Here is a 27090-nt window from a genome sequence, read left to right as displayed (position 1 = left end):
TAGACCCCAATGACAGCACTTATATAATTAGCAGGATATAGGTCATGGCAATACAGTATAGACTTGATTAACAGACACCAAACCACTCATTTTGTAGTCTCGTTTAATTGAACGTACAATTTTTTTTATCCAATCTCAATCATAGGAGGAAATCTGTTGCAGAAGACAATGACACTGCAGACAAACTAGCCTGATTTGAATAAATTCCTCCTTCCACCTCAAGTACAAGGAGCACTCTTCAAATATACAAAAGTTTGACCCTACAAACCTCAGGTTAAAGGAGCAAAAATAACCAGGAGCTGGAAGAAAAAAAAAAAACTACCAAAACTTAAACGAAACAAACAAAAAAAACCCTTAAGTCATCTTTTAAAAGTCGTCGGATGTCCCATTCATGGAAAGTTATAAAGGATAACTTAACTGTGACGCAAGCCGCTCAGAGGTGAAATACTTTGATTGCAAATATGTGGAGAAAATAAGCTACAGCCTCTGAAAAATACTGATTAAATAAATTCTTGAGAAAGAAAAACTTGCTGGGGGCTAAATGTATACCACCCACCTAATTTGTTTAATAAATGGGAATGAAACATCAGTTCTAGTTTAATGAACAAAACGAGAAAGCTTAAAAGTGTGGTAAACATCAAGGGGGAGCTGTGGAACACAAAATTCATAGACAAGTTTTCACTAAAACACTTTTTAATGAAAGTAAACTGATGTAGGGAAAAAGAACCACCTGAAACAAGACTAAATGTTTAGCTCAGGACAACTGACATCTCAGATTGTGGCTGGAAGACCCAAAAGGTTTTCAGAACTGTTGTTTATGATTTAAGGAGGCGTATCTCAACACTACAGGGCTGCCCAGGATACACAAGCCTAGAGCAAATCAGCAAGGTAAACGCATACATGGAGAAAAGAAGTCAAAGCATAGACCAGTAATTACACAACACAGCTCACTATGTACAGTTTGATAACCAAGCTTAAAAAAGAAAACCACCCCCCTTCTCTATTCCTGAGAGGCTGATCTGGACCGAGAGCGAGACCTAGAGCGGGACACTGAACGAGATGCGGAACGCTTCTCCCTGGACTTTGACCGGCGACCCCCATCTCGTGGTGATGGGGAGCGGGACGCAGACTTGGTGGCACGCTCTGCTTTTCCATTTTCAACAGGGGACACTGAACGGCTGCGGGACTTCTTGTCACTGGACCTTTCCTTCGACCTACTACGGGAATCCCGTTCAGACTTTACCTTGGAACGACTTTTAGAGCGAGACTTAGATTTGCGGTCAGCTGAACGAGAACGAGACTTGTGAGAGGGTGAACGAGATTTAGACTTCTGGGAGCGAGAACGAGATCTTTTGGTGCGAGACCGTGATTTCCTTTCTCCTGATTTGGAGCGAGACTTCCTTCCAGATCTGGAGCGGGAGTGGTGCCTCTTGCTGCTGTGGGAACAAGATCCATTAGAACAAAATCCACATTTAAATCTAAGTTTTACACTTAATAAATGACATTTCTATCTTAACTCTCATTTAATAACACTGAGTCCAACCTAGAGTGCGATCTGGAGCGACTCCTGGAGCTCCTGTGGCTTCTGCTTCGAGAGCGGCGGCGGCTACGGGATCTAATAAAAACACAAAATGTCAACAGTATTATTTTTGGGACAATAAATAAAAATAAGAAACATTAAAAATGAAAACATGTTTATTTTAGATTGTGTACCTGGAGCGGCTACCGGAGTAAGACCTACGACGGCGGGGTTTATCCTCCACCAAACGAATCTTGCGCCCATTGATGTCTGTACCATCCAGCTTGTCCATAGCCCTCTTCATGTCAGAGTAGGACCTGAACTCAATCACTCCCTCATTGGTGCGCTCCTTGTGAGCGTCTGCGTAAGTCACCTCTCCCGCCTGACGCATGAAGTCCTGGTTAAGTCAAGATAAACGATTAAGTACATTTTAATGCACATATTGTTGCAAAAAATGTCAACACTGATTGTCTGACCCAGGTTGGTCAAAAGTACCTTGAGATCCTGCCAGCTACAGCGACTGGACAAGTTCTCCACAACAAGACGGTACTCAGTACGAACTGGAGGTCCATATTTATCCCGACCAGTGCGGCTCCTGCTGCCGCCGCCGCCACCACCGCCGCCGCCGCCACCGCTGCTATAACCACCACCACCTCCTCCACCACCACCTTTGAAAATAACAAAACACAAAAATTAAGAAAAGCTTAAAAAAAAAAAAACAATCACTGGTCTGGACATAAAATTAAAGACAAAATCTAACTCCACAGGGAATAAGTTAAAACTTCATGAAAGAAGACCTTCAAATCCCAATCTTCCCCAAAAAGCTCGAGATAAGCAATTTTTATTGCATAGGGCTCTAAAAGTATGTACTGATCACTTTATAAAGAGACTTGCGGCTACAGAGTACACCACTGTGTGTTTTTGGCGATACAAAGCCTGTTATTTCATCGTGTAGTACTGTGAAACTTTAGCTGCTTAAAACAAAAAGGACACTGACGCTCTTTAAGACCCCTGAATCCTGTAACAAAGAGAAAAGAGGCATCCACATTCATCAATTAAACTGAAAATGACTGATGTGCTTATCATTTATATTAATACTTTATTTTACCTGACGTCAGTCTGAAATTCCAGTTTTTCACTTACAAAATTTCTTTAGACTGGAAGTTTTTAACTAGAGCCGATCCACTCATGTTTGCTGTCAACATAAAAACCAATGGCAATCCTCACCATCACCCCTGGTCTATTGGCAAAAGGCTGCTGTCATCATGGCTTCCGGTTAGGTCAGCCAAGGATCAAGAGGGGGGCAAAGGTCACACACACATTGTAAGGTGAAAGCCAAGGCCAAACGGGACAGGCAGTCATCTTAGCCAGTCATCTTTAGCCTCAATGGACTCTCAGCCTCAGCCCGCAGCTGGACTCTTTCAAATTAAAACATCAAGGACTTTTGTTAATGTTTAAAATATATATAATGAATATATGCCAAAGTTAGCAATACACAAATCACAGAAAATGTTAGTTTAGCCCTAACCATCCTAACACTAGCTATGTATGCCACGATCAAAATGTATTTAGTATTTTACGCAACTTTGTAAACACATTTTGATTATAAATAAATTTACGCTTAATGTTTTCTCTACTACACTTCTTAACTGATAAATCCTCTGACTTGCAGTTATTTGCTCATTCAGATGATGGTAGAGGCAATCAATCCAAAATGGCCTGAAACCAGGAAGAGCAAAAACCTGCAGGTCAGCAACCTACAGTCAGATCTTACAGCAGCTCTCGAGTTCCTGGGTGAGATGGGACCAAATCTCGTTAAAAAGGAGTGAAAATATAGTTTTCATGTACTTGACTGCAGATGAGATAGGGTACCAAAAAATTTTCAATTTAGACATTTAACTTTAGCTAAAATGTGTTACTTTGTGATGTTGCATATGTTAAACTTAACTCGAATTGTGACGTCAATCCTCATAAAAAAACACAGTTCTGCGTAAAAACTTAGAAATCTGTAAAGGCAGAGTTTTTTGTACTTAATGAAGAAAACTGGGTACATGATAACGGATTGTACTTACTGCGTCCACCACCCCAGTAACCCCCACCGCCGCTGTAGCTGTCTCGGTCACGGCGCGGCCCCCGGGCATGCTCAACGATCACCCGCTCTCCGCACAGCTCCTTCCCGTTCAGCTCGTACACGGCATCGTCGGCATCTCGGTTGTCCTCAAACTCCACGAACCCATACCTTCAAAATAAAACAACACAGTAAAAAACACAAATAATGAAATATATTTAAAGACCCAATGAAAACGTAAAAAATGTGCAACTGAAAAATGAGGCCTAGAAATACGGCCCCACACTAAGCCCACGTTAGCTTAGCATCATCGAAAATACAAAGACGCCATGTTGGCCATGCGACATTTGCTACACGGGCAGGATTGAAACTTAAAAATAACCTAAACATGATACACCTAGCAAGAAATTACCATCTATACTTTTAGCACATTTGATATGGAAACCAATTTTTCTACTGAATCACAACAAAATTGCATAAATGGTTAAAAGCTCTTGGAGCAACATTGGCTACTGAAACGTTTTAGCAAGCTAAACCTCACACTCGATATTTCACTTAAAACTCACCCATTTTTCAAATCAATTTCCATTAATTTACCATAACCGCTGAAAAATCGCTGGATATCTTTCTCACGGACATGGTAACTCAACCGTCCAATATAAACTCGAGGCATTTTGTTATATTTTTCCACAAAAAAAAACGTCGTTATTGTACGGTCATCACAAGATGTAGCGTTCTGCTTCTGATGCTAACTTTACAAGCTCACCCCTCAAGAAGGCTTCGGCTCGCGCACTAAGGCACTTAGCCAACCAATCAGCGTCAAGTTAACGGAATGACGTTACCAGTAATGGAACTTCAAAATAAAAGCCCCACTTGACAAGTTTAAATTGTTTTAGAAAGAGAAACGAAAAATGTCGAATCATAAACTTATTTTTCCTAGTCATTTATATTAATTTTCGTGCCTTTTCTGGCCACCATATGAATGCTAAAATTACAGAAAAACTTGGTTGTTTAATTTGAAATTAATTTAATATCAGCTTCAACATGAACAATGTTTGCATTTATATTGTTGGATAATGAATTTTAATGAGTAAATTTCAAATTTTAACCCTTCTAAACCAAAATACAATGACCCCTTGAATTAGACACTGGCACACCTACATAAACTAGCAAGATTATGTTGGGTTGGGTTCCACATAAAACTCTGTATCTACCACATCATGGACACAACTGGGAAAAAGTAATGAAGTAGAATATTTTATTTAGGTAAAAACCAGATTTTAAATTGATTCATCAGACCTTAGCGACCATACTCAAAAGAAAAAAAAGCTGAACTAATATCACATGACAACCATCATAGAACTGCATTTTTGTAATCCAGGAGAGACTGTGGTGGAAACAGATTCAACCCAGTTTATTATTTTTTTTTTAATGATGGGGCACTTTCATTAGATAAAGAAAACTTACTTTTCATGTCAAAAAATATTTTTTCCCAAGTGGCTTTAATTAAATCAGTAAGATAGAAATATTGTCACTGGTTTTATGAAATCAAGACTACAAAAGCACTCAAAAACAGTTTGTATTTCTGTTTTACACCTCACATCAGCCATTTTAACCTTGGCCTCCTCCTTTTGAGCCCCAACGGTTTGATCTCAACACATTTTACTGTAAAACCACAAGCAAGTCTGTGAAACTTTAGCACTAAATGTAATGTTTGTGCTAGACAAGAAAAATCATTTTTAGTTTAGCAACAAAGAGCTGGAGAATTAAGTAGGGGCCATGGATACAATTAAAGCATTTAAGCTTTCTTCATGTGGACTCTTTTAGCTTGACGCAATCTGACTAGCTATACGGAAACATGTTTTTAGTCTTCATGACTGGTATGTGTAAAATGAAAAAACTAAAATACCTGACAACCTGTGGGGTTTTCTTCAAGAGATTAAATCACAGCAAAATAGAAAAAAAAAAAAAAACCTGGGAGGCAGAGGGTTTGTCAGCCACGCAACCAAATGCATTCAATCCAACAGTAAATCTGGAGAACGTCATCTGCTTACAGCATCTGTACCTCTTCAGTTAGACTTAGATCCTCTTTCACTTCCTGCCTGTAAAGGCTGCAACCACTAAACAACCAAACCCTCCCGCAGTTCGATTCAGAGAGTCCTTTTATTTAAATCAGAGGGGGCGACCGATCCCAGCTTTGGAGAGAGGGAGCCCACTTTTCATGGCCTTTAGTTGGCTTTGGCGCGGAGCTGCGCCCGCTTGCCCGTCACAGCCTGGAAGCCAGTCTTGATGCTGGCAACAGAGCAGCGGGAGTGGCACGTCTCACACTGCAGGAAATATAGACGAGTGTCCTTCTGCAGGATGGTCTCTGGAGAGCGGCAGGTGTGACAGGTTACGTATTCCTCTGCAGGAGCGAGAAGACTGGTATCAGTAGCAATACAACAACCAAGGTCCAAATCTAAAGCGTATGTCATTCAGTTATCGATTTGGGGGCATCATTCTAATGATATATGAGTGTGTGTGTACACAAGTGTAAAATTACAGTCAACTTAATAATAAACGAGAAAAAAGCCAAACTTACTGATATATCTTCTCAACACATTTTCTATCTGTTTCTGCTGAAATCTGCCCTTGATCACAAGCTGGTTGTTTCCATCTATCGAGCCGCTGATAACAGATAAGACCAAATAAAAACTCTTTTTGTTTTCAATGACAAAAACCATTTCTCAAACTTGTGAACACACACAACAAAAAACAAACCTTGTTCCCAGCTCAGCAAGTAGAAAAGCAAGGAGATGTTTAGGCTGACGATGCAACCTGCATCAGTGAAAGTACAACACTTAGAAAAGCCCCAGTAGAGTTCATTCAGAAGGGTTGGTTGCCAGGGAGACTCACAGTTTGCAGATGTCTGTGAAGTTGACAAAGGAGGTTTTCTTGGTTCCAACTCGGACCACCTGAGGTGGTTTCATCACAAACTTCCTCTTCTCTCCAGCCACCATGTCCGGGTTCTTCTCTCTCATGATGTTGAAAACTCTGTTTAGAAGCTGAAACAGAAACAGACATGAGATCTACCAGCCAAGCTTTACATTAACATTTACAGAACAACAACAAGAAAAGGTTGTTTTAAGAAGACAGAGCCGTATAAATAAGTGTAAGGGGCAGATATTAACAAATATCTACCTCATCATACGTGTAGTCTCTTTCTGAGCCGGCCCATGCAGGACCAGTGGAGGGGCTGAATGAAATCCCATCATTGTTTTTGCTCTCCTCATCCTCCAGTGCTACAAATAGAAAATAAACCCATTTTACACTAATATCCTATTGGTCCTTATGTTAAAGTAATTTCTGTAGTTTCAGTTTTTACCGTCATCTTTCTCCAAAAGCTCGCCCTCATCAAAATCTACTTTCTTTGTCTTCTTCTTTTTGGTGGGAAGCATCAAATCCAGACTGTCCTCCTCCGGGGCCTCCGTCTGCTCCCCTTCAATTTTAAGCTCCTGGTTTGGATCAGAAAATTATGAAATTTAATAATAATAATAACAATAATAAAGTATTGACAATGTGAGAAATATAAACTCCAGGGTCAGTAGGTGTAGAGAAGTAAAAAAGTGTGGCACTGACTGACCTTTAACCCCTCCTCTACATCATTATCAAAGACTTTCTTAGGTTTCTTCTTTTTTTTCTTCTGGTTGAAGAAGTTCAGGTCATTCAAATCATCTGACAGTTCTAAAGAAGACAAAGAAACCACAAAAAGCTTCAGACTGATGTAATTGTGTTGTAGGAGGAGTAACAAAGGGAAACGCCTGTCATCATTCTTACCTTTTTTCCTGCCTTCATCCTCATCTATATCCAGCTCCTTGTCGTCTCCAACCTCTGGCTCAGCCTCCTTCGCCTCCACCTCTTTAGCCTCCTCTCCTGCGACCCCTTCTCCTCCTTCCTCATCCAGCATGAAGGGCTTCTTTTTCTTTTTCTTCTTCTTGGTCATGTTGGGATCGAAAATCATCTAAAAGGGAAATGAAAAATGGGTTCAATGATACATGTGCAAATTTTATTTCACTTTAAATAAATATACTCTAAAATGTCAACCAGGAGTTAAATATTTTATTTATCTTCCTTAATCCATTCTGTAAAGAAACAAATAATGGGTCTAAAAACACGGTTGACCAAAACCAACACACAGACTAAAGCGAGAAAATGGCATGTCATAACATGACAAATTAACACAGCTAATGTAAAACGCAGTGTATTATTTGTGATAATTAGTTGAGAATAAACAAATCAGAGATGTCTACATGGATGGTTTACATCACGTCTTTCTTTATTAACTGTAATAAAGTGTCTACCAGAACATTTTTGCTGAGCTAATTCTCGCTAGCTCGTAGTTGCTAACATAAATCAACGGTTAGCCTCAGTTTCAAGAAGCTACTTAGCTAACTTAAGCCTTTGCTTGATTCTTAGATCTGTGACCATGAAGTTACTATGATGAATATAAATGTGAACTAGTGTGACAACCACAGCACGGACAATGTTTTCCTGTCAATATGACAACTCAGGCCGCTGTTCGCCCTGCTGCGGCCATGTGAGAGCTGCTGCTGCGGACAAGGAAAGAACTAGCTGTGCCGAGGCCCAAAGTCATCCTCAACACCGAGCTGGTCGGAAAATTCCCTTGAACAACAAAACAAACAGGGAAAAAACAACAGATCATGTAGGATAATCTACCTCGTCTCCGGACATGTTTGCCAGCCAAAAATCACAGAAGTCAGACCACTTCGAATCACTCGATTAGCTCCACACCTCTGCGCCGAAATATTTCTTGCATCAGCGTTGGTCCTCACTGCGCAGGCGTGAAGTCGCGTTACGCACTTACTTTGCGACACACGGCATGACACCTGAGTAGTGTTCAAGATCGACACTGTACGGCAAATAATTGTTACAAAACAGTGAATTAAAAAAAGTAAAAGCTTGTTATTAACTCTACGTTGTCTCCTATTTCATCACAGCTGAAGGCAGATGCGACAGTGGAGTTTTATGGGTATACGTTTTCTTCTCACGTTACTCTTAACAGGTGAACTACTTAATATATTTCATCCATCTATCGGTTTTCGTCTGCTTACGATAAATGACCTGCGTCTTTCAGAGTCAGAGGCCTCCATAGTGCTTTACACTACAGTGTATCATTCGTCCACACACACTCACACTTATCCCTTTGCAGTGTTAATTGTTATAATTTCATAAAGTATCTATTTTAAGTGACCAACTCTGAAATTGACATTTTGTCATATTTTTAACAGAAATTCTGGCATCCAAAGCTGCTAGAATAAAAGTTAATATTTGAGTTATTTTAGAGTATATACCCCAATAAAATGAGCCTATTTATAAATGCAATCCTAACTCGTCTTTAATTGTGTAAATTAGAGAAAAGGTCCAGTTACTACAGTCATGACACTTTATGAAACCTTTACTGGTTAAAAAAGGTTTTTTGTGTAAGTAGACACACATGAAAAATTTAAAACATTCAAAAACAGTAAAAATAATTGAAAACCTTTTAATGATTCTGCAAACAATATTCTCATTTGGATAAATAAAACATAGAAATGCAAACATGCTTGTCCATCTGTCCTTTTGCATTTCTTTTACTATGTAAAAACATACGTTGTGATTTCAAAAACCTAAATGATTTAAATGCAAAATGCAAATATTCTGGGTTGACTTTAATTCTATATTTTTTTATAAACCATCTTTCTACTGTTGCAATTAATATGGTGTGACAATAGTTTAATATATTTATCTTTTCTCTTTTAATGATATCGAATAAAAATAAAAAATAACCTCATGAGGACAAAAACAGACGGAGCAGGATCAAAGTATTAGGCCAGATGTCTCTCTTCGTAGCCGTGCAGTGTGATCTGTATTGTGACTTCGCCATGGTTGCATGCTTCACACTTTCAACTGAACCTCCCGGCAACAGCGGAATTACAGAATGACGTACAAAAGGGTGACACATTTGAGATATTTACACCAAATAGCAAGAACCACTGGTGAGAAAGCTTTCAAAGGGAGGGAGACGTCACAAAAAATGGCGACAGGAGGTAAAACAGGTAGAAACAAAACTGAGAGGTTCAAATTCTAGCAAACACACAGCTCCACAACTTCCTCACCCACTGTGTGTGTCAATCCCAAAAGCTACTTAAACAAAGCAAAGATTATTATTATTCTCAAAAAGAAAAAAGAAAAGAAATGAAACACTTTTTAGCAAATCAAATATCATAAACAAATGGGTTGGAAACAAATCTTTGAGGCTTTAGCTTCTAAGAAATTTCTCCTGTTCAGAAATTTAACAGAACACCAACTGTGCTTAAATGAACGCCCCTCCCACCAACCTGCTCCAGACTGGTTCCAGGACCAGTAAGGGGTAGTAATAGTAATTATCACAAGTAGGTGTTTTCTAACAGGTGAATTTGAGAGACTCTCGTTTGCACAGAAAACTTGCAGGTCTCTATGTTTTTTGGGGGGTAAAAAAAATAAAAGTACAGCATTGTGGCTTATTTGTAGTGTTCCACAAAGTCAACTCTCCTCAAACACACGGAAACACTCAAGGATCAACAGTTCATTTTCATCGTTTCCCCTCGTTTCATCCTCTCTGATGTCAGTACGATGTGAGTGATGCGGTGTTTGTTTACATGGCTTCAGCCCAACGCTGCAGGTCCTCCATGTCATCCTCGTCCTCCTCTTTCTTGGCTGTTTAAGAGAGGATGAGACATTAAGAGCTCTGAGGTGAAAAAAAGAAAGGGCTGCAATGCAAATAGAAACCAAAAATCACCGGGTCTGGATGGTAGTGAAGTCGAAGGCACATTGGGGAGAGGGACGGTCTCTGGTCCCCCGATCTCCAGCAGATTCTTGTCCAGCTCTTCCTGTTCCAGCTCATCTAGCTCTGCCAGCAACTCATCCTTTTGAGGAAAAATTATTAAAAGTCAGACTGATGCAAAGAAGTACAGTAAAGTTGTAGTTACTGGAACTTTCCATCGACGCGTAAGCCTCGTGTAACGTTTCTGAAGTCGATGGGTGTGTTTCCATCGGCTGCAAAGTGACGCATTTTGGACGCGTCCCAGAAGTGAACGGACAGGTCGTTACGCTTCGAATCGTTTAAAATTTTTTTAATTTTTTTTACGCACTACACTTCCAAAATGCGTCAAGCCCAGAGATGGGAAACTGTGGCATCAACAAGTCATCTCCATGTCGTGTTTTTGTTCTGCTCAGCAACAAAACCAGGTTCATTCACTGTGCTGACTAAAATCACCTGGTTTTGTTGCTGAGCAGAACAAAATATGGAGATGACTTGTTGATGCCACAGTTTCCCATCTCTGGTTAAGCCATTGAGTTTAGATCAGGCCAGACAGGAAGTCACACAGAAAAGCAGTGCAAAACAGCTGGACACTTTCAAAATAAAAGTCAAGTTTAGATTTCCAGTTGCTAGTACTAAAGTCCGTCACTACCTGTGAAACCTCCGTAGCCGAGGCAGACAGAACAGAAAATAAACCAAATCTTTTCAGACGCATGCTGCTTTCTATTCTTTCTATTTTGTTATCGCGTGAATTGTCGAAATCACGTGTGGTTCTGCAATTCTCCTGTGATCGTGGAACGCTTTTGCTGGCGTTTTGTGTCTTTAACGCTCCCGGTAAAACACGTCTATTACGTTACATGGCACCCATTTTTTAAAGTCAGTTGACAGAATTTGAGAAAGATAGTCAGAGGGTGCAGGGCACATTGTGATTAAAGCATTGATATTCAGACCCGATCAAAAGCGTCACTCACTTCATCAAATTCCTCCCCAAAGCCAACAGGTTTGGAGATGGCATCGGAGATTTCCTGGGCCAGCTCCTGCTGCTCCGTTATGTCCTGCATCAGGTCGTCCACCTTGTCAATGTCCCTAATGACAAAAGGAACGAGAACAAATGGAGGAGAAATGAAATCAAGCATGTGACCTAGGAGCAGGTGCATGAGCTGGGTTTTGGTTTCAAAGCAAACCAGACATTTTCTATCATAACCTTTTAGCAGACATGTTAATGACTTGTTCAGAAAGAGAGAGAGAGTAGCGTGAAGGTTAATGGTCAGTTATTTCTACAAAGACAGAAAACTGCTTCTATTCGGTAAAGCTGTGGTATTTCAGCTTATTTTTGCTCAGATACGATCTTCTTACATGTTTTCATGAGCCGACTTCATGGCCTTGGCAGCAAAGCCCATGTTCTTAAGCACTTCAGTGTTTGTGTTGGCATTCTCTAGAGCCTCCCTCTGGAACTCGATGGTCGACAGAGTGCCATCGATCTGAGCGAGCTGCTTCTCATACCTCTTCTTTCGTTTCAAAGCCTGCAGAGCCGCTGAAGAATGATTAAGAAAAAGGAGAGAAAAGGAATCAGGATGATGTGATTGTCAGGGGAATGTTTTTATTTTTAGTCGTGTTTTATGGCGATTTTCTATAGATGGCTAAAAAGGGAAACATAAGACATGCAATCTACCATCATTTGTATTTATAATTATTATCAGAGTTTTACAATAAAAGAGACTTCTAAAGAACAGAATAAAAACATTTTAATGATTATTAATCATCTACAACCACGACCGCTCTGGTTATTGTGAATATATTCTCAGCCATCCTTCTCATCAAACCAAACTGTAAGGAAGACTAGTAAAACGTTAGTTTCTTGTAATTTTTGTTTTTTTAAACAAATACCCTGAAGTTATTGTCTGCGTGAAAGTCAAAACAGAAAACTACTATTACCAGTAGACAGGCCTCCTCTACACCATATTCGGAACAACTTTTTACAATATAACAACAAAACTGGATCAAACAACACTCGACTCTGCTAGAATTAACTGCATGTTAACCTAACTCGAACTTTATTTTACCAAATTTTATCTCAATTCCATTTTAGCCCCCCCCCCCCCCCACACACACACACACACACAGTGCCTCAAAATTAGCATGTGTTTCATTTTGACACTAAATGAATCAAAAGCTAAACAAGCATTTATTATCATTTTTATTAAAGGTGCAATATACGATAACGTAGCGAGAATGACATCCTGTGGTCAAAGTGGGGTACTGCAGCCCATTTCCCAAAAACACTAATGACTTTCTCACTCCTGTTCCATGAGTTTCATAGCTACTGGACGCTACGACTCAGCACCAGAAGACTCATTACAAGCAAAGGCAACTCATACACAGTAAGATGATATCAGATAAATACATTTCACTGTGATGTTGAGTTGTTGGTAATCAAAAAAAGTAGCATGAGATATTTATAGAGACAACTATTTCTAATTCATTGTCAGCATTGTTAGCTTATCATTAGCCTCTAGCCTTTTTTACCCGATACAGGAGTAAAACAAAAATATGCAGTAGCTTCCTAGGAGCACAAGAAACAACTTCTGGGTCACTCCTGTTACTTGTTAACATTTTTCTGAAACTCTAGAGATTTTTTCCGGCCAGTGCAGCAGCTTTTACTGGCGCAGACTCTGCAGGATCACAGATTGTAAACAAAGACTACGTCCCTCTTTAGCTATTTTGAAAGGAGGAAAACTGACAACCCCCCAGCCAGCTAAGAATGAAATCTGTTTCAGTGTAAACTGCCTTCCATCATAATTCAGACATTAGACTGTTTTGTGATTATTTCACTGTAAAATTCTAACATATTGTACCTTTAAATGTTGAATCACTTGACCACAAAGCTTTTTATTCAGACTGAAGAGTCACTGCTTGTGCTGACAGAGCAGGTCAACATCACGTGATGTTTCGTGTTAATTAGCAATCCAAAAGAAGCTGAAAAATATTCTTCCACGGATGAGAAATTATGCGACTTTAAAAATAAACATTGCAGCTGCATTCAATACAATTTGTGTCACACCAAGTTGAGTCATCTGGGCAAAAGTATTACAGGCAAACCGACACGGTGGTTTTCCACATCAGACAAAGCAGAACCCAACATGACTATTTTTAGCCAATTTCATCTAAGTGACAGCTTGTTAACAGCATATTACTGGGAAGTAAAATAACAACAGAACTAAAAGTGTGCAGCTTTCCTTTTCTAATATATTAGATTTTAAAACAGGCGTGTCCATGCTTTGAATTTTATTTAGGCTTAGTTTGGATATACTTTGAGGAATACAAATAAATAAACATAAAACAATTTCAGCTTTTTTTAAAATATTAAAAAAAATGTGGGCAAAAGTTTGTATGTCCCCGCTTTAAGAAATTAGTTGGCCAATTTCCTTGTTTTTTAAATTTTACAGGTAATGTAAAACACACACACACACACACACACACACACACACACACACACACCTCCCCGTTTTAAATAATTCAGAAGGAAACTGTGAACATAACAGACACGCGTTGAGGAAAACGAGTTCATTCACGTCACTGTTAAATAATTAATTTTAACTTCGGGTAATCAGCATATAAACACTGTCTTCAAACTGATGATATATTATCCGTGTGTGTAGGGTGTGGACCTGGATAAATGCGTAAGGTGAGGCTGCCAACAGTCACGATAGCTCGTGAAAGTTAGCCGACGTGGCTAACGAACTCGCTGTCATCTGGCTTTTGTAGGTTGACCCGATATTTTGTCTCTCAGGAAACGGAAACTAGAGTAAAATAACTACTTTCCATCTCACCTCTCTTATTTTTTGTGCCGTTCTTCTTCGCAATTTGCAGCTCCTGCTCGATCTTCTTCTCTAAAAATTCCTGTTTCTTCGTTAGCATCTCCTCCGTCTCACGGAGTTTCTGGATCGCCTCCTGTGGACTCGGTGCCTTCCCTCCTTTTCCTCCTCCTCCAAATAATTTCCCAAGCAACGACATGTCTACTATAATACACGACCCTGGGTTTAAAAGGAGTTAGATACAACGGACCAGCAGAGAAATATGAGCTTTGTGAAGGCTAGCCGGACACTTCGCCCTAACCTGGAAGAATTGTTGATGTTTTTCTACTTCCTGGATAAGGCCCGATGACGTCTGTTGCTAGACAACACAAGTAGGCGTGGCCGTGTCTCTCTTTCGCCATCTGGTGGACATCGCTGAAGAAGTTTCCTCCTAAAAACCTCTTAATATTCAAGTATTCTAGAATAGAATAGAATAGAATAGAATAGAACATCTGTTTATTTTTACCCCAGTGGGGAAATGTTGGTGTCACAACACATTGAAAAGAATTCTGGTCTATAAATCAGATACCAATTTAGTAACCTAAATTACCTTGCAAGCTTATAAAATCAGCCTGATGGACATGAAATAACAGATTAGGATAAGCAAGAAACTTGGTATTGAGTAAAATAACTAAAGGGGATGTCAGTTTTTAAACTTTTTTGTTAATCAATCATTTATTTAAGACTGATTTTTTTTCAAACACACACGGTATGTTTGTAGAGGCTTGAACAAGCATATGAACAAATAAGTTTAAATTAAAAATAGTGAAACTAACTTTTAAAACTTTCCATAAGCCTAAGATCTAATTAACAAAACCCATAAGATTCATTTGAACTAAAAAAAAAAGGGAAGAGAAGTAATGTATTTTTTGCACAATATTTGCTACATTAAAAAACAGGTATTTCCTTTAATTTTGCATCTGAAAGGGTGGGTGTGAAAGCAAAAATTTAAAAAATAAATGCCAGAATAACTTATGGGGGATTAAAGTTATTTAGATGATTAAAAGGACAGTAACAATAAAACACTCAGAAAAAACACACAAAGGGGTTTATGTAGTTTAATTCCTTCTGATGCTACATGATCCACGGTGGCTGTTCGGTTATTTTCCCTTAACTACAGTATTTTTATATATACATACAAAAAGCGTATCCATCGAGTGCGTCATTACACTGTTGTGATTCTACTGATGCATGTGGTCAGAAGCTGTTTTTATTTTGAAGTTGGTATGTACAGGTCAGTCCTCCCAGCCGCCCAGGTGCCAGAATCTCCGCTCCTCGAGCTCCTTCAGGCAACAGGAAACTCAGATTTTCTTTATTTTTCTCTGAACACCCAAGTTTGCTGAGGTGGCTTTGTGATACTTTAAGATACCAGATTTGATCTCAAAACCACTGGAGCCAAGCAGGAAAGAAAAAGGGTGATGAAAACCAAAACACTGAGATTCAGGATGGTCCCTTCAGAAAATACAGCTCACTGATTTTACATTTGGGTACAAATGAACACCCAAGAAAACCAAAGAGTACATTTGAATATTTTCTTAGCAGTCTCTGCAATAAGATACAGAACGAGCATCAAACAGAAGGGATTCACTCCAGTAGTCAAGACCGCTTCATACTTTATTAAAACCGTGAGATACGTCAAAACAGTCAAAACCAGCTGTGGATTTTAATTTGAAGGTCTGATGTGATTTTTCAACTTCAGCATAAAAAATCTCAGTGCTTTGGAACTAATAAGATCAACATGCAGTATTAAATCATTACAATAATAGTTTATTGAGTCAATTTTATTTGTGGTGCACAATTTGATTTACCAAGTTTCAACAGATTTCTTGGTCTGGACAATTTTAATCAACAAGCAACCCCATTGTTTTACAGTTGTGCACAGGAAGTGGATTTAAATGACATTCGTTTTTATTTTTCTAAACCAGCCCTCTTTGTTCTAAAACAGCCTGTGATTTCATCATTTGCAGCCTCCTGACATAAAAACATCCACACTCGTGTACAGGAGGCTAAAATCAAAACACACACCAGCAGCTTCTACTGGCTCATACATACAGTATACATATGTATGTATATATATATAGTTATATATATAGATATTTATATATTCTGTTTTTGACCACAAACTGTTTAGAAGACAATACATTAAGTTTGCGTTAAGGAAAAAAATAAAGGCCTTTCACTGATCTATTTTGTTCACCTCTCGAGATGATCAGTGATGAGTGGAAGAAGTGTTATCAGGCGTCGGACGTGTGAGTGAGGAACTTTAAAACTTAAGAATCCATCAGACTTTAAACATTCAGCCAGTGTGACGCCACTCTCACACGCTGACAACTGCTACTTGTGCAAGTTGGGGAAGATCATTTAAGCAGGACGGAGAGAATAGATCAAAAGCAGTGATTACAAAAAGGGAAAAACATAGAAGAAGCCAAACCTGTGACAAAAACCTCTCATCCTCCTGGTTAAAACTTGGGACTGCCTTCCTTCGTTTTCCTTTGATACCTTTCTATGATTTTTCATCCAAAAACATGCCATCAGGATATACTGCCTTTTAAAGAAAACAAGGAAACAGAATAATATAAACCCAGGAGACATCCCCGTTGCCGTCATTAGTACGTGCCCTTCAGAGCACCGTGTCCATCCATCCGCTCGTCCGTCTGTCACTGCGCTCCGTTTGTCTCTACAGGACCAGCTTGCCAATGATGGCTCCGATCACAAAGAAGAGCAAGCATAACGCCAGAACGCGAGTGCTCAAGCCTTCATCCTTCGACATGGTCATCATGGTGCTGGAGTGAGAAGCAGCCAGTGGGGTTACCTTTCTCTTCCGCAGACCGTCGTCCTCCTGAGAGACACACAATCAAACCAGTGAGGACAAAAATAAACCCCAACGGTAAAAACTGATCAGACTCTAGTTTCTGCAAAAGTTCTTTGTGTTTGCTTCGTCTCCTTAAGCCTTCAGTTAGTCGTGATAGATGGATGCTCACCCTGACCCATGTTCTGCTGGAGTATTTTCCTCTCCACTGTCGCTACATGCTTGCTTAGTATGAGGATTGCTGTAAAGTGTCTGTGATATGGTGCTTTATAAATAAAGTTAACTGAATTGAAGAGGACTTATTTACATTTAAAAACTTTCTCCTCCTTTCGGCTTTATATTATTTTCCTCCCCTAAAGGGAGACTAGACAGTTTTGGCTTGCTTTTAGCACCCCCTAGTGTCTGTTTAGTAAAGCCAAAAGCAAAACATCTCCTCGCTGTGCGTTCGCCTTTTTACCAGCTTAATTTGAAAGCTGAAATGTCTTAGCCTGGCCTTCCAGACTCCTCCTCTATTTAATTCTGCACAGAGAAAGGGTCTGGGAACTCTCCTATTCAGATAACCCCACCCCATGAGTATTCTAATCGAGCCAATCAGCGCTGAGTAGGGTACGTCACACACCACAACGCTGAGTTTGCCATAAATATGACGACTGAAGTGGAGTTTGCTGCGGCTCTTTCCTGTGTTCTAAATGACTTGGACACGTCTTTAAAATAACAACAAGTAGAACCTCTAAAAGCATTTCTTCTAAAGAAAGAAGTTTGCGCTGTTGCCAGACGCCATTTTTGACCACAGCTAAAAAAACTACAACGTCACACACAGCGACCCTCAGGTTCTCATAAACAAGGACGACAGCTGTGGAGTTCGCTGCAGCTCTTTCCTCTGTTCTAAATGACTTGAATGTCTTTAAAACCACAACAAGTAGGAAGTGCTAAAAGCCTTTCTTCTAAAAAATAAAATAAGACATTTGCACCGTTGCCAGATGCCTTTTTTGACTACAGCATCGCAAGGTACAGTCGGCATTTCTGTCTTCTTTCTGATTGGTTATTTTTGAGCTGCCTAGTCCCGCCCCTCATGTGCCTCTCTGCCTGTGAGTAACCAGACTCTTTCTCTGTGCAGATTTAAACAGAGGACGAGTCTGGCAGGCCAGGCTAGAAATGTCTCCTCAGCCTTCATTAGTGTCTACAAGAGTGATTAATCACTAAATTAAACAAATCAGCTGTGTTCATGATCTAAAAATTGCAGGAAACTAGCTGGAAGCAGACTGCAGCGCCAGGTATGTCAGCTCCATTTTTTACTAAGTCCAACATATTGGACAGGCACTCTGAAGTTGCAAGTGCAGTTTTCTGGCCACAGAGGGTGGTGGGGGTCTGAGTGACATTTCATCAACTATGTAAAGGGTAATTTTAGCACATACTGGCTCAAGAAAAATACTTAAAAACACGAAAAAGTTGCATAGTGCCTCTTTAACACCAGATTTATTAGGCTGCAATTGTCTTTGATTGTTCAAGTCTCTAATCCGTTTGCTTTTAGCGTTTCTCACCCTGATCTGTTTGTTTTCTTCTCGTAGCCTCTGCACCTCCATCTGCAGGTGCTTGCACTCTTCCATGATCTTCTTCACTTCTCCGTCGTCCAGTGAGGCACTGGAAGACTTGGGCAGCACAGAGTGCTCGGTCTTAACAGAGGTAAAGGAAGACACAGTTTTGATGCTTTCACTCTCATGCTGTGGAGAGAATGAGGGTGGGACGGATGGTGGGATGGAAGTTTTAAGGAAGAAACAACCATGAATACAAGCGACAAAGGAGTCAGACAGAAGTAAAAATATCATAAATACATCGTGTAATGGGTGATGAGCTTCGAGAATAATGCTAGTAATGGCATTTGTTGCTTTTGACCTACCTAGGTGTAAAAAAGTCGTAGTTGCCAAAACTAAACAGTGAATATGGGTAAATGGAACCAATGTGCACAAAGGTAACCAGAACAATTCATGTTTACTCACAGTTTTGTCATTTTCTAGCGGCATCTCAAAAGAACATCTCAACTTTGAATCCATCAGCTCTTCTGGCTTTGCCTCCTTCCACTGCAGGCAAGATAAAAACAAAACAGGAGATGTTTTTATTGTATTTTTTCCAGATTTAGTCATGAGGAAGCCCCCCAATCAGAACCATGAGCTCAGATACTCACAACTCCTTCCATGTCAGTCATGTCTCTGGGGGCCAGCATGGACTGCACCATGAATTTGTGTTTACTCTTCTCGTTGGGGTCATAGTCAAAAGGCTGTAGCATAACTGTGAGAGGGGGGTGGGAGACAAACAATTGAAAAAGAACCAAGCAATGAAACTTGAAAAGGGTGTTTGAACAAATGTCAACAACAAAGTCGATAAGATCTCATGAAAACATCAAAGCTCACAAGTAAGGCCATTTCCTATACTTTTGGAGCAGTGTGTGTATAACTTTTGTCAGCAAAGATTCCCACTGCTCCCTAGAGATTTCCGAACATCTCAGGTGACAGCTGCTACATCAATAATCAAGGGTAAATTATTTATTTTGGAACTGAAACACAATCCATGCCTGCTAGCAAGACAGCATTTACGGATGCATAACTGGAACCGCGTGAATTTGATTTTGCCAGAGTGGATTGTATTGCTTTAGGTGCAGTAAGAGGGAAACAAATGCAATCATACATCTTTTTTCAGTGTTGTTTCTGGGTAAATGATCAATAAATGCACAATTTTGCTCCACCAGTGGAGCCAGATGTGTGCAGTCTTGTATTTCTTCTGAAACAGAACTCAAACTACATCAGATTAGGGCACCAAGTTTCAAATAAATTATTTTGCGTGGCAATTTTAAACGAAAACGGTTACAAACCAGAAACGTTTATGGAGGTTCCGGGCTCGATGATGCCGCTGTTGGGGCGCACACAGTATCTGCGAGGTGCAGTCGTCTTGACTTTGAAACACACATTTCTGTCTGTGGGGTTGGTGAGCTTTAGAGTGGCGGTGACAACATCTGTGAATGGGCCTGAGGGCACAAAAAGACAGGTGACACGTCCAGATAACTTCATGATTAAAACATGAAAATAATTCAAATATGGCAGTTTAGTCTCATCTTGTTTTATAAAATGTATACACACGTTTTAGGTCTGAATGAACAGGTGCTTACCGAAGCCTCCATTTCAAAATACTAACAATTGTACTCTCAGCAAAGAAAAAAATAAGGCTCAATAGCTGCAATTGTGTTTTTAACCTTAAACAAAGTCAGTATTTACTGATCCCACTACGAATAATGAGTCTTGAACCACATGACTGTGCTTTTTGTTCTAACCAGTCACTGTGCATCACTGGGTGGGTGTATGCATCTTCTCCTCCCAAGGTTCTGCAATAATCAATCAGTGCACAGCCTTTTACTACACCGATCCAACGAAGCTAGGCCATCGCTTGATCCATTTCCTCATGAGTATATCACACCTAAAGGCACTTCAAATAAGGAAATGGTCATTACTATTAGGCAAATCTCTCAAATCCTTGCGTTTCTCCTCTGTAATAATAAGTATTGGGAGTTAGAAAAGCCGAGAAAGAATTCGGGTGACCTTTTAGGAATAAATCTCGCAATGAGAGCTTTCTAGTTTAAATCTTAGGGATACAAGCGTGGTGAGAAGGCTGGACTCTGGGATTGTAGAAAATCTTAGAATAAGCAGTTGTCGTCGGGCGTATGTTAACGTTAACCATTAAAAGCACAGTAGCGAGTGTTAGTCCACACAAGTGTTTCACATGCTGCCAGATGAATGAATGACGGTAAATAATGCCTGTAACAGAATTGGGGTAATTACACCACGGGCCTGCCCTGACGCTGCAATGACAGCTAGCAGTGAGATTAGTTAAATGCTAACATATTAGCTTGATAGATCCATCGTACACAGCGACGTTTCGCGTCACCGTGTCTTTTAAAGACACCGTAAACTAATAGCACACCAGAAAAGGTTAATAGTTGACAGATATATCAATGACTGGTGTCTGTTAGCTCCTCAACTCTGGCCTTGCACTCCGCCTCGGCGTTACCTCTGAATTTCAGTTCGTGTTGCGGCTCCAGCACCAGGACTTGTTCTTGTCTAGCCATGTCCCACAGCTTCTGTCTGTCGTGACGGCGACGACAAGTATATTATACGGCAAGGGGGCTTGAGGGGGAGGTGAAGCAGCTGGTTACAGAAGGAAACAACCCAGCCCTCCTCTGGTTTTACAACGGGAAGAAATGAAGCGGCGCTGACTGAAACCAACAGCTGCTCAGAGGGTTAGCGTCCTAATGCTAACGGCTAACAGCGAGGACCAGATGGAGGGGGCGTGACGTCACGCCAAGGACGCACATACGTATTCTAGATTGACAAATGGTTTGTATTTTTAAACTCGGTTTAACTAATAAAACGCGCTTCTTTCTGATAAAATGTCCATAATTGAATAATAGAAAATAAACCCAGTGAATTTAAAGTTTGTAGTCCAGAGTTGCAGACCAAAACCTGCAGCGCTTACTTCAGTAATGAGACTTTATTTGCAACAAAATTGATTTATTGTGGCGTCCCACAAGGAAGTGACACACAACCTAGTAATTCTGTATAATGTAGAAATGAATGCACATGTGATTTTCTCCTCTGTGTGAATGTAATTAGCTCTGTACCTGTGTGTGGTCTTTGTCTTGGGTGTAAAGGGTCTGTATGTAAGATTCCACACACAGTAGGATGGGGTTGAGATGGAAAAGTAAAGCCTGTAAGGGTCAAACTTACCTCTGTGTCGTCCGTGCATTCCTCTACTGAAAAAAGTGACGTTTGTTGGCGAGGCATTGGTCAAACGTTTGTTTCAGTGTTTTAATTTTGTTTAAATGCATAATCCCCATAATGTAGAATTTGCCTTGATCCTGATACCTCAACATAACTGTTTACATTTATGTTGTGTTCACTTTATATTTCAGTTTGTAGTTTTAGACTTGTCATGTTTACATTATACTTTTACATTCTTTCACCTTAAACTGGCTGTGTGTGTGAAGGGTGTGTGTGTGTGTGTGTGTGTGTGAGAGAGAGAGAGAGAGAGAGAGAGAGAGAGAGAGAGAGAGAGAGAGAGAGAGAGAGAGAGAGAGAGACCCCGTGCGTGCCTTATTTGATTTATACCGCCTCCGTGAACTGTCTTTAGTCAATGTCTACACACCTGTGCAATGACAATAAATTATCTTGAATCAATCTTTTCTGTAAGGAAAGCTCAAGATGCATACACCAAACAACAGCAAGTGTGTGTGTTGGCAACAATCTGGTGATACGATATATGTTTATTATGTGAAGTGCCTTGAGACGACTCTTGTCGTGATTTGGCGCTATATAAATAAACTTGAATTGAATTGAATTTAGCTATATGATTTATATGATTAACGATTTACTTGGGTTGCCTTTTTTGTCTTTTTGCTTTTTTTATTAGAAAAATTATAAATACATCATAAAAATGATATACTGCGATAAAAAGGCCATACGATATTCGAAATCTTTGAGACTACATTTAATTGGGAAACTCAAGCCAGACCCTTTCAAGACACATCTAGAGATATCGAGATATCTCATTGTTCCGTCGTGTTTCTTTACCTTTTTAAACTTGACTCTTTCTTGAAATAAACACGGAGTGGGTGTATATTGATCACTGAACAAGCAACGATCTTTAGATCTTATGAATTAACAAAAATTTTGCTATTAACTTAAATATTTAAAAATATTATAATCTTTTGAATAACATAGACCAAGCAAGTTAGTGTATGAATTTATATATAAACCCGTATATATATATATATGCATGTAAATTTCATTTGTCAATATGTTTGATCTTCTTAGGAATTAAAACATAAGCTGATAGCAACAGCCTTTAATTCCTAGATATGTAGTTCACTAACCCTACAATAAAGGGGAAAACTGCTGCCACCTGGAGGTCGGTGTTTATATTGTAATTCACACAATAATGGCCCAATATCAATCCTCACACTTCCACCCTTGTGCCCTTCAATTGCGCGATCTCGATTCTCAAATGCGGAAGTTATCAAGCTCCTTTTCAACCTTGATCTGCACTTACCCACAGTCCATTGCTGCGGGAGAAAAGGCTCAAGTGTCTTTTCTTAAAATATGTATTTTCTAATGAAAGTAGTATTTTTAGGACAATTAGTTGATGCTCTGAAACTTAGAGCAGCAATGAATGTAAATGTATTTCTAATAATTGTTTGGCTGTTAATAAAGTTTTATTTTAAAAGTATCACAGCGATCAGCATCCTGGCATGCGTTGCAGTCGATGATGCAATGCTTCCTGTCTCAATTTGACAATTATTTACACACTTGTGTGTACCATGTCGAAGCCTTACTGCACAATTTCTCCAAGTGCACTCCAAGGCCACAGGGCGTAGTGCGAGTATTGGCATCGGGCCAAATAGGGAGCATCAGATTATACGTCCAAACACTAGAGGCGCTAATGAGCTAAATAGCAATTTCCCAAAATGAATATATAAAGCTCCCTATACAATAAATGTTTGGATGAAAATTTTCTATGAAACAAATCAATACAGTGTTTTTAAATACAGCTAGATTCAGTATTAGAACACAAAATATTGCAATATTTTAGTGCATCAACATTTTCTTACTAAACAATTATCCTGATGACTAAGTAATAAGTAGAATATGTATTTAAAATTTTTTAAGATTTAAAATTTTTTAAGATCCTATCATTGTATTTTAATTCCAATGTAAGACTTTAATATTTCAAACATTTACAGGGTTTAAGCCATTTCTCACCCTCAGATAAAAGCATTGTTTGTTGAGGATCTTCAGCTGACTTTTTGCTTTTGTTTAATGTTCACAGATCTATTTCCAAACTTGTTTGTTTACGAGATGACCTGAAAAATAGGATCAGAAAAAATCCAGCTGACTGGAATAACAGTGAGACAAATAGTCCACTCTCTAATTCATAAATACAAAAATCTAGTTTCTTTTGAGTTTTAAATCAATTCAAGGCAAACTTTTGACTCAAATGCAGATAATCCTATAGTTTTGAGTGTTTTATCCTAAAAATAGCAAGTTTTACAGCCGACTATTCAGATGAGACCGTAGCCACACGGTCCGTCTAAATATCATTTGTGCTACATTTTCCTAAGTAAAGATCCAGGACATATCTATGTGGTTTAGTTTTAATGTTTTTTCTTAATCCAGGTGTATATTTGACCCATTCGTTGACTTGACTCTTTTGGGGTGTATATAAAAAAAACTATATATGGATCATAGTTGCGTTTGGTCCTTAACCTCTGTTTTGAAAACTGAGGTGTTATTTCAGAGCGGCCCAGGTATCACAAATTGCAATTGAAAAATCGAGCCGAATTTTAAAAATCTGTTCATATCGATGCATTTGCTTTGCCTAATAACATTTTAAATATTAATTTCCTACACTGCTGAGCTTCAGACATGGAAAACCACATTTCTGAAACAGAAATTACAACCATGTTTGTTCCAATAAATATGGAGCTGGTGCATCTAAAAAGGAAGTGAAGGCTAAATGAACAGGAAAGCAGGAAAGCTCACTTCCTCAGGTGTAAACTCACAACATCCCCTCCGTCTGATCAAAACTTAGGGGCAAGTTTGCAAAAGCACAGCTTGAGTGTTGACTTGATAGGCCTCCAACTGACAAAAACAAAACTATTTACTTTCTGAAACTTCTTACAAAAACATTAAGATCCCTGCATGAATGAATGAATGAAGACTTAAAAGAACGGTAATACTGTCCAGGCAGCCTCTGCTGAACAAACGCAATTTATTTTCCTCATATTATTTTTTGGGGGGGATAAAAGAATGTTTTGTGGAACAAGTAGTGCTTTGCATTTGTCACCTCCAGCGCAAGCCTTCAAAATGTTCTGCAGAGCGAGAAAACAAAAGAAACCTGAACACAGCTTCAGTTGAAAGGATTTAAGTTATAGCAATACGCACACTATCAAGTGTACAATTTGTCAAGGTTCATTTGATTCTAATAAAATACTTTTTTTAAAACCCATATACAGTTCATATATTTATCTTTTTGGGGTATATGGATCCAAAAATAGACATTTAAATCATAAAGGGAGAATGGGGAGGACAGGAGGAAGAGGGGAAAAAAAGAAAAAAGCTACACATGGTTGTCCCGCCATCTCCGAGGATGAAAAGCAACAAACAAAACGGCAAGATCGAGAGATGGGGGGTGTTAAAGAAAGAAGCGAGGGTGGCGTGGAGTTAGGAAAGGATTAGCCAAGCTATACAGCGCAGTATGACACCCACTTTAGCTCATTACACACGTACAGTCGTGATCAAGGCACAGGGATCTTCTAAAAGTCTTTTTTTCAATAAAGTTGTACAAAATAATACATTTTACAGTCTGTACAAGAATAATAGTTCAGCAGTAAAGTAAAGACAAACATACAAAGGAGCAAGAGTTAGGGGGCAGGGGGTGTAAAGATGGAGGAATAATAGTAGAGGAATGGCAGGGAGGTGTGGGCAAGCCGTTTAATCACATAAATACAAAAAAAAGGGAGAGCTCCGGTTGCAGTCATCATCATCTTATATTTTCTGCTGACTCAAACACTTGAAAGGAAAATGGTGGAGGGTGAAAGGAGGTGAATGCAAAATGTGTCGGGAGGTGACGGGAGTAAAAGAGCGCGCAGGGCACGATGGCACAGAGACAAAAAAACAGCTGCAGAGACAAAAAACAGGATGAGAGTTCTCATTTACTTATATGGTTCTGTACTGTAGAAGGATGCTTTTTGCACTCCATTTAAATTCCATAAAAGTTGGCATTTTTTTAAATGTTTTGTTTTAAATGTAATATGTCCTCCACGCGTTGTGCTCCACCCTCAAAGAGGCGGAGTCAGGAGTTCCGTGGAGGAGTAGTTTCAGAGAAATTCCCTCACAGTCAGATCTGTCCTGTAGTCCAAGCCAGGATCTCTCCCTCTCTTTCTCACACACACACACACGCGCGCGCGCACACCCAGACACACACTCGCACAACCGTGGTTCGGTTCAGTCTGTGGAGCTGCTCCTTGAGGCCTTCGCTGCTCAGTCCACTCCGTCCATTTAATCTCTTCAGTCCCATTCAGTCCTAGGGGTGTCCATCACAAGCCAGCCTCTTGTGATCAGAGATGTCCGGATTTAGCCCGGTTCTGCTGTCCCGTGAAAAGTAGGTGTGATACGCTGGAATCAGAGATGTCAGTATGTGATAAAGTTTGGTGTACACGGTTCAAGTTGAGTCCTGAGCACAGTGCTTGTGTTGATCTTTTTCTTTAATATATATTTCAGTTTGTTTGATAAAGTGTTCAGCTGATCTGTTGTGACACGTTAATTCTCCTTTTGCAGTTATTCCCCCTCCCCCATGTTGTAAGAAGTTTTAGCTCTCTGATTTCACAATAACACAGTCTCGACTGTAGGGGACTGTCCGGAGCGGGCAACTCAAACAACATTAGGACGGTCCGTGACACGGAACGCTGAGGAGCTCCAACTATGACTGAAGGAAGAGATCCAAGTCAGATTTCTTTTTCTGTTTGCTCCTAGAACCTCATTATCACGTGGGAAGTTTTGCATCGGGGCAGTTCTGGGCTCAGAGTGTGTTTAATGCAAGTGTGTGTGTGTGTGTGTGTGTGTGTGCATGCTCTGGCCTCATTTCTCTCTCAAGCGCTCACACATATCTGTAAAAGAAGGGAGTTCAGAGACTCGGCGTTCTTCTGTAGTCCGATTGAGTTTGTTTTGTATGTTTTTGGCCGATGACTGTTTTTGTTTCCATCACAACAGCTCGTACTGACGCAGGTGCATCCGCTGGATGATGTCTCGACAGTCGTTGAAGACGCGGCGGATGTTTTCTGTGTCGACGGCGCAGGTGAAGTGGGGATAACAGTAGTGCCTCCCGTCCCCGCTGGCTGTGCTGATCCTCTGTTGAGACAAAAATCACAGCATCAAATGTCGCCATTCAGTCACAAAAAAA

General features: G+C 39.8%; 5 protein-coding genes across 7 annotated transcripts in view; all 5 read right to left on the bottom strand.

The window, feature by feature from the left end:
• Positions 1-86: 86 nt before the first annotated feature.
• Positions 87-4598, bottom strand: srsf6a (serine and arginine rich splicing factor 6a). Of its 2 annotated transcripts, none has more exons than XM_070544729.1 (6): positions 4154-4598; positions 3592-3758; positions 2015-2187; positions 1714-1916; positions 1544-1615; positions 87-1436 (listed from the first exon to the last, which is right to left on the bottom strand). In XM_070544729.1, the coding sequence occupies exons 1-6, from the start codon at positions 4258-4260 to the stop codon at positions 1001-1003; spliced, it is 1158 nt and encodes a 385-aa protein (XP_070400830.1). In that variant the 5' UTR covers positions 4261-4598; the 3' UTR covers positions 87-1000. The 2 variants fall into 2 exon arrangements, with proteins under 2 accessions (XP_070400830.1, XP_070400831.1); XM_070544730.1 differs by having other exon boundaries at positions 87-1433.
• Positions 4599-4828: 230 nt separating this feature from the next.
• eif2s2 (eukaryotic translation initiation factor 2, subunit 2 beta) lies at positions 4829-8461 on the bottom strand. The gene is made up of 9 exons (XM_070544732.1): positions 8304-8461; positions 7404-7587; positions 7210-7310; positions 6952-7081; positions 6768-6868; positions 6483-6631; positions 6348-6404; positions 6169-6254; positions 4829-5991 (listed from the first exon to the last, which is right to left on the bottom strand). Exons 1-9 carry the CDS (start codon positions 8316-8318, stop codon positions 5816-5818), a joined length of 999 nt encoding a protein of 332 aa, XP_070400833.1. The 5' UTR covers positions 8319-8461; the 3' UTR covers positions 4829-5815.
• A 654-nt stretch (positions 8462-9115) lies between these two features.
• LOC139063304 (charged multivesicular body protein 4b) lies at positions 9116-14652 on the bottom strand. The gene is made up of 5 exons (XM_070544735.1): positions 14256-14652; positions 11782-11959; positions 11397-11511; positions 10405-10531; positions 9116-10322 (listed from the first exon to the last, which is right to left on the bottom strand). The coding sequence occupies exons 1-5, from the start codon at positions 14437-14439 to the stop codon at positions 10261-10263; spliced, it is 666 nt and encodes a 221-aa protein (XP_070400836.1). The 5' UTR covers positions 14440-14652; the 3' UTR covers positions 9116-10260.
• A 1223-nt stretch (positions 14653-15875) lies between these two features.
• On the bottom strand, positions 15876-21413 carry LOC139063303 (vesicle-associated membrane protein-associated protein B/C-like). 2 transcript variants are annotated; one of them, XM_070544734.1, is made up of 6 exons: positions 21145-21413; positions 19955-20107; positions 19271-19374; positions 19086-19166; positions 18630-18761; positions 15876-17118 (listed from the first exon to the last, which is right to left on the bottom strand). In XM_070544734.1, the coding sequence occupies exons 1-6, from the start codon at positions 21200-21202 to the stop codon at positions 16957-16959; spliced, it is 690 nt and encodes a 229-aa protein (XP_070400835.1). In that variant the 5' UTR covers positions 21203-21413; the 3' UTR covers positions 15876-16956. The 2 variants fall into 2 exon arrangements, with proteins under 2 accessions (XP_070400835.1, XP_070400834.1); XM_070544733.1 differs by having other exon boundaries at positions 18630-18809; positions 21145-21411.
• A 3459-nt stretch (positions 21414-24872) lies between these two features.
• gnas (GNAS complex locus) overlaps positions 24873-27090 on the bottom strand; it is a 39355-nt gene continuing 37137 nt past the window's right edge. The window contains exon 12 of the mRNA XM_070544731.1: positions 24873-27038. Coding sequence (XP_070400832.1) covers positions 26892-27038 — 147 coding nt within the window. The 3' untranslated portion in view covers positions 24873-26891. The remainder of the gene's footprint in view (positions 27039-27090) is intronic.

Source organism: Nothobranchius furzeri, chromosome 15, assembly GCF_043380555.1.
Source record: "Nothobranchius furzeri strain GRZ-AD chromosome 15, NfurGRZ-RIMD1, whole genome shotgun sequence".
Classification (NCBI taxonomy): domain Eukaryota; kingdom Metazoa; phylum Chordata; class Actinopteri; order Cyprinodontiformes; family Nothobranchiidae; genus Nothobranchius; species Nothobranchius furzeri.
The sequence above is the reverse complement of the archived record's forward strand: the minus strand, read 5'-3'. Positions and strand labels throughout refer to the sequence as shown.